Source organism: Hyperolius riggenbachi, chromosome 5 (genome assembly GCF_040937935.1).
Source record: "Hyperolius riggenbachi isolate aHypRig1 chromosome 5, aHypRig1.pri, whole genome shotgun sequence".
Taxonomy (NCBI): Eukaryota; Metazoa; Chordata; class Amphibia; order Anura; family Hyperoliidae; genus Hyperolius; species Hyperolius riggenbachi.
In genome coordinates, this window is record NC_090650.1 from 58,223,605 (window position 1) to 58,236,201 (window position 12,597).

At 42.3% G+C, this 12,597-nt stretch overlaps 1 protein-coding gene across 27 annotated transcripts in view; it reads left to right on the forward strand.

The window, feature by feature from the left end:
• Positions 1–12,597, forward strand: part of PARD3 (par-3 family cell polarity regulator) — a 771,876-nt gene that overhangs the window by 346,344 nt on the left and 412,935 nt on the right. For all 27 annotated transcript variants that reach the window (XM_068235737.1, XM_068235760.1, XM_068235761.1 and 24 more), the window contains one exon: positions 9,918–10,043. In XM_068235737.1, coding sequence (XP_068091838.1) covers positions 9,918–10,043 — 126 coding nt within the window. The remainder of the gene's footprint in view (positions 1–9,917; positions 10,044–12,597) is intronic.

The window sequence follows — 12,597 nt, forward strand, 5'->3', positions numbered from 1 at the left end:
AGGACACTGGCTAGATGGACTGATAATTTGTAAATAAACATATTTTTATCATGCCTTACGATTTTAATCCTCTACAAATCATCTAGGTAATGTTTTCCCTTTCCAGATTCTACATATATTTCAGAAATTCAGTATCGTTACGTTTTTTTTCCCCCGACTTTAGGATACCTCTTAATTTTTGTGCTATTGAAATGGTCTTGGGCGCTTTAGCGTGTGTTCGCCATAGTTGGTCAGAGATGGAATGTTTGTTGCAGGTGAAATACTGCCGCTGCCACGGAGAAGGGGAAGAGTTTTATTAGCGCTGCTGCGCATATTATAACAGTATGTTTTCCGTAGCATTATTCTCTGATCGCTATCACAAGTGCATCGCGTTGCTTTAATTAGCAGTATCTTTCAAGATATCTCTTCCACCGGCAGCAATGAGAGAATTCCTGAATTTCTAACAACTCCCCCCTCAGGCTTTAAAATAGATAACTTTCACACTGTGATAATAGAACGTTTCAGATTCTAAAGTGCTGTCCATAATTATTCATACCCCTGGCAAATTTTGACTTGGGGCTCGTTCACACTAGTTTAAGGCCTTTTTTCAAGCGCAGGCGATTTTTAAAGTCGCCCACAAAACGCTTGTGCAATGAATCTCTAGAAGGTTCATCTCAGCGCGACTGTGGGTTCAGCAAAGCGGTGCCTGGACCCTTTTTTTGGGGTGATTTTGACTCAATGGAAGGTATAGAAAAAATGCAACCGCTCACAAAATCACTTTGTGCAGCGATTGCGTTTGCATTTTTAATACATACATTGTATTTATCCTTTTCCCTTTCAAAGAGTTCGCTTCCTGACTTGCGTCAGGGAGTGAATTAAAAAAATGCTCTGGAAAAGCGCTTGGAAAGCGTTTTTCACAAAAATAGAACGCCGACCCAAGCGCCGGGAATAAAAAAAGATAAAAAGTGACAAAAAACCCAATGCGAACACTAACGCGAGTGGAATGCAATGTGAACGAGCTCTTAAAGGTAATCTGTACTCTAAAATTTTTACAGCAAAAAGCATACCATTCTATTCAGTATGTTCTCCTGGGCCCCTCTGTGCTGTTTCTGCCACTCTCTGCTGCAATCCTGGCTTGTAATTAACAGTTTTAGGCAGTGTTTACAAACAAACTAACCAGCTTGTGATAGGCTCACATAAGCAGAGTGTGTGAGTCATACAAAGCCTGCAGGGGGCCTGCGGAGGATGTGTATCGCTTCTATCCAATCACAAGCAGCCCTGCACATTCCAGCCTTAACCCGACAGAGCGGACAGAAGAAAACAGATTAGATCAAGCTTTCTCAACCAGGGTTCCTCGAGTACTCTGCAGGGGTTCCTTGGCATTTTCCCCCATCGTGGGGGAAGTATAATAGAGCACATTATAATAGGTGATACTTCAACAAAAATCACTAAATTGGGAGGTCAGGAAACAGTATAATGAGTGGTAGTGTAATAGGGGTAGTGAAATAAACAGCCACACATACTTTTAAAGACCATGCCTGCTCCAGAATAAATGCAGGGGTTCCTCGAGATCAAAACATTGTTTGCAGGGGTTCCCTGATATCCCAAAGTTATTTGCAGGGTTCCTCCAGGGTAGAAATGTTGAGAAAGGCTGGATTAGATCATATAACAGAGATAACACAGACACTGTGCAATTAGGAAAGGCTGCAGTAAGCCAGAGCACATTAGAACAGGCAAAGGAACTTATAGGATAGAACGAAGGCTGAACATTTTGTTAGAGTCTCTTTAAAGAGACTCTGAAGTCTGTTAACCTCTCTAGCGTTTTGATTCCGTGCGGCGCACGGCCGCGGGAGAGTTTTTTTGACCTAATTTTTTTTTCATGTAGCTAGCCTATCGCTAGCTACATGATTCCCCCCTCCCTGCTCTCTCCCTCCCACCCTTCCAATCGCCGCCTGCGTGAATACCTATCAGGAAATCCCGTTCTGAACGGGATTTCCTGCAGGGCTTCCTCCGTCGCCATGGCGATGAACGGAATGGCTTCATCGACGTCGTGACGTCACAGGGAGTCTTGATCCACCCCATAACGCAGCCTGGCGTTGATTAGCCAGGCTGCGCAAGGGGTCTGCGGGGGGGGGCCCTCTTTCGCGGCGGATCAGCGGCGATCGGGTAAGACACGCAGCTAGCAAAGTGCTAGCTGCGTGTATAAAAAAAAATTATGCAAATCGGCCCACCAGGGCCTGAGCAATCCACCGCGGCGTTACTGGACGAGCTGAGCTCGTCCGTAACGCCCAGGTGGTTAAAATTCAGCTTTTCATTTCAAAAATGTCTAACTAAAACACTGCATCCCCGCGGCTGGACACTAGCTAAATCCCGCCAAACTCCCCTTGCAAAATCCACAACTTTCTTGGTCGTGGATTTTGCTGCCCTGTGTGCTTCCGTGTGAGCCAGAGCTTTCAGCTACAGCTCTGCCTCTACACGCGTCTGTCAGCGCGGATCTCCGCCTCTCCCCACCCCTCTCAGTGAAGGAAGACTGAGAGGGGCGGGGAGAGGCAGCGATCCGGGCTGATAGACGCGTGGAGAGGCAGAGCTGCGGCTGAAAGCTCTGCCTCACACGGAAGCTCTGCCCGGACTGCCCCTGGGCAGTTTGTGGGGATTTAGTTAGATTCCAGCCGCAGGGATGCAGTGTTTTAGTTAGGGGAATGATTTTAAACACATTTTTGAAATAAAAAGGGGAATTTTAAGAGACTTAAGAGTCTCTTTAAGTTACTTTTATTCAACCGGCAAGTAATTTTTTGACGGGAAATGACGTGTCTCCCGAAAGATAAGACAACGTACAAGAGGCATTATTGTGGAAAAAAATTTCTCAGCTTTTATTTACATTTGAGCAAAAAGTGTCCAGTCCAAAATGATTCATACCCTTCGCAATAATCAATAGAAAAGCCTTTATTGGCTATTACAGCAATCAAATGATTCCTATAATTGCAGACCAGCTTTTTGCATGTCTCCACAGATGTTTGCCCATTCATCTTTAGCAATGAGCTGCAAATCTTTCAGGTTGGAGGGTCTTCTTGCCATCATCCTGATCTTTTTTTTTTTTTTTTTTTTTTTAACCGTAAAATTTTATTGATTTTTCTTGAAAAGTGAACATCAAGAAGAAAGAACAGTACAGTACGAATTAGGTACATCCATGTATGAGAATCACATCAACACATCCTGTATAGTCACATAAGTGTTCACAAAATAACATGTCAATGATCTGTTATAACAATATTATCATTGTCACCCAGCAGGAGGGTGCTTATCACTAAGAAGGGAGGACCAACTTGCACTGAGGGTGAAAGTATAAAGATGGGCGTTAATTAGGAGAATGTTACAATTACTCTGCCCATATGAAGAGGGGAAGAGAAAGGAGAGAAAAGGAAAGGAGTTGTCTGCCTGCCCCCAACCTGGCACCCACCCCATCCCCCAAGATCATGATATCATGATATCAATTTAGTCAATGATAGGTATAAAATTATCGTTGGTGGGATCTAGGATTCTGCTTTCCCAAATGCCCCATACTTTATTGAATTTCTTAGGGCATTTTCTGTTGAGGTAGGTGGTTTTATATAATGGTAGAGCTTTGATTGCTTTGGCCCAAGTGCTTACAGTTGGGATGGAGGCCTTCTTCCAGAATTTTAGAATCTTTCCTTGCTTGGAAGCATAATATTCAAATGAATGTTTGTTTATTTTTGGATACAGTGTCTACCTTAATTTTACCCAGTAATAATAGATCTATATCTAAGGAAAAGGCTGTTTTTAGAAGGGTGTTAATAATTAGAAGTATGTTTTCCCAGAAAGGAATAACTACTGGACATGACCAAAATATGTGTATAAAGTCTCCTCTGTGAATGAAACATCTCCAGCACCTGTGTGAATGAGAAGAACTCATTCTATGTAGTCTTGTAGGAGTAAAATAAAATCACCCTGATCTTTAGTCTTTAGCTCCCTCCAGAGATTCTCAATTTGATTCAAGTCAGGACTCTGGCTGGGCTACTCCAAAACGTTAATGTTGTTGTCTGCTAACCATTTCCTCACCACTTTTGATGCGCTGTGTGTTTTCAGTCATTGTCATGCTAAAATATCCACTGGTGCCCAAAGCCAAATTTCTCCGCAGACTGCCTGATTTTGTTGTTGAGAACCCTTATTATTTTTATTTTTTTGCAAAGTTAGATTCGTTTGTCAGTTGGGTGGGTAAAAAGGTTATGACTTTCAAGAGGAACTCCAGTTGAAATAATGTAATAAAAAGTGCTTCATTTTTACAATAATTATGTATAAATGATTTAGTCAGTGTTTGCCCATTGTAAAATCTTTTAAATCCCTGATTCACATTATGACATTTATCACATGGTAACATTTTTACTGTTGGCAGGTGATGTAGCTGCTGCATGCTTTTTTTGACAGTTGGAAACCACTGTAAACCGCTATTTCCCACAATGCAACAAGGTTCACAGACAGGAAACTGCCAGGAGTACCATGGTCCTCAGAGTTTCTTGTGGGAGGGGTTTCACCACAATATCAGTCATACAGAGCGCCCTGATGATCAGTTGTGAAAAGGAATAGATTTCTCATGTAAAAAGGGGTATCAGCTACTGATTGGGATGAAGTTCAATTATTGGTCACTGTTTCTCTTTTGCTGCCTGAAAGAGTTAATTTTCAGGCATGGAAGTGACAGCTTTGGTCTTGTGAGTACCTTGGTAATATAGTAAACATCACGGATAAGCAAATTACAGCCATGAAAGTTTCCCTGGCAGAATACAACTTCTGGGGACAGGAGAGGGATAAAAAAAGGTCAATACAGGTAGTCCCCGACTTACGAACGCCCGACATACGAATGACCCACCGATACGAACGGCATTGATTCTGTGTTTCCATGGGAACAAGTCAATTTTTTTCCCAAATTGGACTTGTATTTTTTGAGAAAATAGTTTTTTAAATATTTCAAAGAAAAAAATGGCTTTTAAACTTGTATAAGCAGGTGCAGAGGTGACACAGAGGGGGACACTGAAGGCACAGGTGGGCACAGAGCAGATACAGGGGACAGAAATGGCACAAAAACTTAAGAACAGATTCAGGTTAAGAACGAACCTACAATCCCTATCTCGTTCATTAACTGGGGACTACCTGTAGTTCTTGTATTTTAACTCTGGGACACTTAATAGGCTGCCACTGAGCAGAGATCATAAAACATTCAATCTACTTTGTAAATGTTTAAATATAAAATAAATCCATGGGATAGCTAAAAAGTTGTTTTTAGACAGTGCTGTGGAGTCGGTCCAAAAATCTTCCGACGACTCAGTTTATGAAACCACGACTCAGACTCCGGGTACCCAAAATGGCTCCGACTCCTCGACTCCGACTCCTTAGTCTAATACTTAACAGGGCTCTGTTTTTTTTACAAAAATAATCCGACTCCGACTCCTCAGTTAATGAAATCAACGACTCCAACTCCTACTTCGGGTGCCCAAAATTGCCCCGACTCCGATTCCTCGACTCCAACTCAGACTCCACAGGCCTGTTTTTAGCAGGGCTATGGAGTCGGAGTTGGTGTCTGAGTCTGGGCAATTTTGGACACCCGGAGTTAAAGTCGGAGTCGTTGATTTCATAAACTGAGGAGTCTGAGTCTGATTTTTGTACAAAATCCACAGGCCTGTTAAGTATTAGACTAAGGAGTCGGAGTCGAGGAGTCTGAGCCATTTTGGGTACCTGGATTCGGAGTTGGAGTCGGAGTTGTGGTTTCATAAACTGAGGAGTCTGAGTTGGAGTCGGAAGATTTTTGTACCGACTCCACAGCCCTGGTTTTTAGAAGTAGGAGGATAAATACTATTGTTTCTCATCAGCTTACTTCAGGTTAATTTTAAAGAAAGGTTGTTAGAGCAGGCAGGAGATTGGACCTCTGATATTGGGGATTGGCGAGTCTTGGTTCAGCTTGGCAGCCTCAACTTTAGAAAATTCTTCTCCCTGGACTTTATTGAAAGCCAGTCTGGTTCAGACTAAAATAAGCTGTGTGCTGTGCTATGAGAATGATGGTAAAAGCAATTTTCGAAACTGTCTGCCAAGTCAGATTAATTGACATTTACAGGAATGTTTGGACATGATGGAAATTAGAATGATTGTACAGATACTAGGGTTCTTTAGTAAGGCACATTATTATAGGTCTGCATTATTCTATCACGTGCAGAGATGCACAGCGGTAATACACACTCACCCACTGCACTCCGTCTTGTGGGAAAGGATATTGAGGTCACATACTGGTGGTTCTGTGTCATCCATGGAATTGTTAGGTGACCTTTAATATCCTTATTTTACAATAAGTAGGAGCCATATTTCTTTTATTTCATTTGTTATGACAAAGTGCATGGCCTGAATGTGATAAGTCCTTATTGAACCCTGTGGAGGGGTGACAGGATTGTCACATTGGTACTGGGCAGGAGAGAACATGGTTAGGTTTTTTGTAAGTACGCTTGAGATCTCTTTTTAAAGCAGATCCGAGATGAACTAGAACAAGTAACTTGTCTATATATCTTAAGTTTAGATAGTTTACACGGCATATCTAGCTGCAAACAGCTTCAAAAGTTTATTTATACCTGTGATACAATGAGGGCAGCCACGATCTGATTGTGACGGGCTGAGGGCTGTAGATACTATCAGCTTGCCTGTGTGTAAATGCAGTCCCCTCTCCTCCTCCCTCCTCCCCTCTGCCTCTGAAATCTATGGCTAGTAACCACCTCCTCCTGCCCAGACTGAGCTCCCATAAGCCCTTGCTACAGTGCCAAGGCACATAAGGAGCTGTGGGTGAGGCTTGTTTAGTTTATAGGGAATTAGTGTTAAAACAAAACAAAGTATTTGGCTTGAGGAATGCCCTATAAACTATATGAAAGGAACACAATTATGAAATGAGTAAAAGTTTATCTCTGATACACTTTTAACGTTGGTTTTCCAGTAGCAATTCTAGACTGCTGCCAGTGGCACTTGAAAACTGTCACATCAGCTTTATTCAGGGGCATTTGTCCTCATAAGGGTGCGTTCACATATCCAATTTTGGTTGGCCAATGAACGGCCAATTTTTCCACCTCCATGTAGTACAAGAGTTTACCTTCACACTATGTTAATTGTTTTCAAAATATTGTTGTATGTTGTCCATAGTACATGGAAGGGGTACATTTGGCTAACTTTCTTCTATAGCAGTTTGCTTTCACCTATATTCTGTCAATTAGATCTGAATATCTATTGGATTTCTCACTTGAGTAGCATTTGCACTGTTTTAGGCCCCGTTCATGCTGGCACAAAAAATTAGTTTAGCGCAATGGAACGGATTAGAATGGATACTATGCAAAGCAATGGGATGTGTTCACATCTCTTCAATCATACTAGATCTGTTCGGTCTATTCTGACAAACAGAGCACAACTTTAGGTCCTGCGGGATCATTTCTGACCAAGCAGATGAAGTGGAGGCCAACAGAATGAATGTTATCCTATGATAACAGACAGTGTTTCACAAAATGCTTATTTGCCACTGTCTGAGTCTTCAGCCCATGCTGCCGCCATCCATTTGGGTCCCTGCATGGAAGAAATGCTTGTAGACAGATCCAATGGAGTTCATCTCTCCCCAAAGAGAATTCTCATTGGTTCTCATTGGAGTGTTGAGCCAATAAAAGACCTCCCTGATGCTCAGTTAGGATTCCCATTGGTATTTTGCAAACCAATGGGAGCCTGATGCTTCCGCCTAAACATGACGGGAAGACCTGGTGAAAAACTAATGCCAAACATAACTGATCCGTTTAAAAGGAAAACTGATGAGTTTTTACTGAATCACTTTTTCACCCAAGTACAGTGTGAATGCGGCCTTACAGTGGTCACATGTTCTCTGTGTGCACATGCAAAATATCACATCCTTTCATATGCGTTAAAACTGATCCGTGCTAATAGGCACACAATACTTTGAATGGGAATTGGCTTATTGATTTAGAAGCATGCAGACCAAAATTTGAAAGGACCTCTGCTCAAAACTCACACAAACCCTGAGGATACACATAAAACCTCCAAAGAAAAGTGCACTGTAAAGCCCCATACACACGCTCAACAAAAGGCTTTTAAATGCACAATTATCAAACCACTTTAGTTGTTGAAACAAACAAAAAAAAGTTGTTTGCTATTGTTCAAGCAACTGATAAGACGCAGCTCAAGTCAATCCAACTGTTGTGTATGAGCCTTTAGACCTTTTGTTTCTCTTGTGTGTTTGCAGTTAATACCAGTGGAAAGATTTACAACCCCTTGACCTTTATTAAACTTTCTACTTTATATTCCTCTTTGAATAAAAACCTATAAGAGATTCTGCTATTTTAAAGGGAGTCTGAAGTGAAAATAAACTTATGATGGTTTGTATGTGTAGTACAGCTAAGAGGTACAGACTAACCAGCAAGCTCATGGTGACCCAGAACTCATTGGAGTGTGTAAGGGACTACAATGGTCCTAAAAGCCCCCTACTAAGATGTTAAGAAAAACAAAAGTTTGCTTTCTTAAAACAGAAAGAATTTGCGATAATTCAGGTTGGCGTGAGCTTGAGATGTCTCCCAGGCACCACTGCTGAATATATGCAAATTAACCATTGTACAGCTAAGAAATAGAACATTAGCAGCACAGATATGAGTCTCCTATTGCTTCCAGTACAGGAATATTTAGGGCTCTTTGCCACTATGAAATGTGATCGCGATTATAATCGCAATCGCGTTTCAATTTCCACCATGCGATTGAGCTACTATACTCATTATAGTACAGCTCAATCGCATACAAAACGCGGCAGGACGACGATTGCGCTTTGACCAAAATCGCATCGCAATCAGATCGCACTAATGGAAATTGCTGCTGCAGTTTCCATTAGTTTAATGTACCTTGCGATTTGCGATCAGAATCAAATCGCAGGCTAGTGGAAAAAGGCCCTTAAAGGAATACTGTGGGGGGTTGGGGGAAAATGAGTTGAACTTACCCGGGGCTTCTAATGGTCCCGCGCAGATGTCCTGTGCCTGCGCAGCCACTCACCGATGCTCCGGCCCCGCCTCTGGTGCACTTCTGGAATTTCAGACTTTAAAGTCTGAAAACCACTGCGCCTGCGTTGCCGTGTCTTCGATCCCGCTGATGTCACCAGGAGCGTACTGCGCAGGCACAGACCATACTGGGCATGCGCAGTACGCTCCTGGTGACATCAGCAGGATCGAGGACACGGCAACGCAGGCGCAGTGGTTTTCAGACTTTAAAGTCTGAAATTCCAGAAGTGCACCAGAGGCGGGGCCGGAGCATCGGTGAGTGGCTGCGCAGGCACAGGATGTCTGCGCGGGACCATTAGAAGCCCCGGGTAAGTTCAACTCCTTTTCCCCCCGACCCCCCTACAGTATCCCTTTAAGAAACTTCACTTATCTATGCAAAACTGCTTCTGTTAGCTCTGTCTTTTGACTTCATAAAGTCATGGACAGCACTGTATTTTGAAGCTCTTATCTCAACTGTCTCTCGTTTGTTTCTTTTTTTGTTTATGTATTTTCTGCAAAGAAAAGTTCTAAGGGGTCAATAGCCTGCTCTGTGAAATCATTTAAAATGCTGAGTGTATTGTGGAAACTGCAGTTATTCGAGAATGAGGCAATGTTATAAAAATAAAAGCCTTATACTTGAAAATAAAAATGACAATATTTTCTTTGCTAATAATGCTCTATTAATGATCCGTATTACACAACCAATTCATATCATGAGTTTTTTTTTTCTTTCCGATTCAGCGTCCCTTTAACCTTGTTGCTTTTTAGAATGTTTGTATTTTGCTTTGCTTCTGTATTGTGACGGTTATCTGCACTAGCCAGTGAGTAGCAGCACCAGTCCTGCATGTGTGATCATTTGTAATGTTAATGTTGCAGAACGCTGGGATTATTAGTGAAACGGCTGGAGAAAGGAGGCAAAGCTGAACGCGAGAATCTTTTCCATGAGAACGACTGCATCGTCCGGATTAACAACGGCGACCTTCGCAACAGAAGATTCGAGCAGTAAGTGGATTCTTCACCTTCAGCCCACACCAAAACACTTAGAGACATATTTACTTTGGATTTAATTGGTATCTATGCACAAATTGCATGATTTTACTGTTCATGGTTATGATTGTGCTTGGAGGAACTTGGGAAGTATTTCCTTGCACCGAACCTGTCAAACTTGAAACATGTATTCATTGGCTTTCTGCCTGTACCAACATAGTATGTGTCCTGTGACATGTGATTAATTACTCTGCATCACATGATGCACACATGAGACCAGTATAACTGTAATGACTACATCACTGCCGACCACATTTTACACAACAGCACGGTGGCGTAGTGGTTAGCTCTCTCACCTTGCAGCGCTGGGTCCCTGGTTCGAATCCCAGCCAGGACACTATCTGCAAAGAGTTTGTATGTTCTTTCCGTGGCTGCATGGGTTTCCTCCGGGCACTCCGGTTTCCTCCCACATTCCAAAAACATACGGATAAGTTAATTGGCTCCCCCTAAAATTGGCCCTAGACTATGATACATGCGCTACATAATATAGACATATGGCAATGGTAGGGATTATATTGTGAGCTCCTTTGAGGGACAGTTAGTGACAAGACTATATATATATATATATATATATATATATATATATATATATATATATATATATATATATATATATATATATATATATATATATATATATATATATATATATATATATATATATAATTATTATTATTAAGTATTTATATAGCGCCGACATATTACGCATTGCTGTACATTGTATGTATGTATGTATGTATGTATGTATGTATGTATGTATGTATGTATGTATATATATATATATATATACATACATACATACATACATACATACATACATACATACATACATACATACATACATACATACATACATACATTGTACAGCAATGCGTAATATGTCGGCGCTATATAAATACTTAATAATAATAATAATAATAATAATATTTAATAGGAACCTACCTCTCTGCTTAGCTTTGGCCTCTTTCAGATGGGCGGCTGAACTGTGCGCTTGCCGAGCAGTTCAGTCTCCTATCTGACGCCTGCTAGTGCAATTCAGGTGCAATTTAAATGCAGCTGTAGTAACACCATGTGTGTCAGCGCTTACACACAGTGGTGTTACAGGCAGCAGAGGATCTTGACATGCCTGTTGACAGCTGGGACCGAGTGCTAACAATCGGCCGGCAGAAGAGTAGCTGACGGGGTGGATTCAACGCCACAGGAGAAAGCTACCTAAGTTAAGCAAAGCCTAAACCTGAAATTCTTTCAGAAGTAGACCTCTGGTCCTCAGTATTAGTTACCAGATTTAAATTGTGACAGTTAAAGGAAACCAGAGCTGTGGAAAAATCAGACTCGATACTTACCCGGAGCTTCCTCCAGCCCCATAAGCACGTGCGAGTCTCTCGCCGTCCTCCCACGTGTGCCGTTCAATCCCGGTAACTGGCTCAGTCGCAAAATTCGTGGCCTTTTGCATATTGCCACGACTGGCATGACTGAGCCTGTTACCGGGGCTGATCGTGGCTGAACGGCAGACCGCGAGAGGATGGCGAGGGACTCGCACGTGCTTATGGGGCTGGAGGAAGCCATGGGTAAGTATCAAGTCTTTGATTTTTCCACAGCTCTGCAACACTTTATATTATTATAAGCGCACAACAGAGGCAGTCATGTGACCTGCAGCCATAGCTCTTGGCTAGTGCTGGTGTGTGACCTAGAGACCTGAAAGGACAGTCTACTTGCTCTAGCATTGGAAGCAGCATGCGAGCCGCTCCTGAGATGGGTGGCAATTGCTTCTGCTGCACCCAGTAGAACACATACCTTCATGAAATAAATGGACTTCAAGGACGAGTAGAAAAAGACTCAGTGGGGTATGTTTGGCTTGAGTGATTTAGTTTGAGAAGCAAGTAGCATCCTAATTTATACCATAGCCCTAGTCTATTAACTCAACAATTGGTCGATCAGTTAATTTGGGAAGAAAATCTGTTTACTGTAGTTTGTTTTGTGTTTTGAATAGGAAAGGCATAGCTATTTAAACACAGGTTGAACATACAAACTCCATGCAGATAGTTTCCTGACTGAGATTCAAGCCTGGTCTTGTAAGGTAGGAGTGTTAGCCACTGAGCCACTGATCTACTCCAGAACATCGGATCACTGTCTGGCTCATGTCTCAGCCATGCCAAAGCCTGTTCTATATCCACATAAGTATGATTATGCAGAATAGTAATAGAACAATAAGCACTGCTATGCACATCTGTACCAGCCAGTTAAAGAGAGGTGGGTTTGAAGAATATTATCTGCATACAGAGGCTGGATCTGCCTATACAGCCCAGCCCCTGTTGCTATCCCAAACCCCCCTAAGGTCCCCCTGCACTCTGCAATCCCTCATAAATCACAGCCATGCTGCTGACAAACAGCTTGTCAGAGCTGGCTGTGTTTATCTCTATAGTGTCAGTCTGCTGCTCTCCCCGCCTCCTGCAGAACTCCAGTCCCCGCCTGCATCCCTTCCCTCCCTGCTGATTGGAGGGAAGGGAGG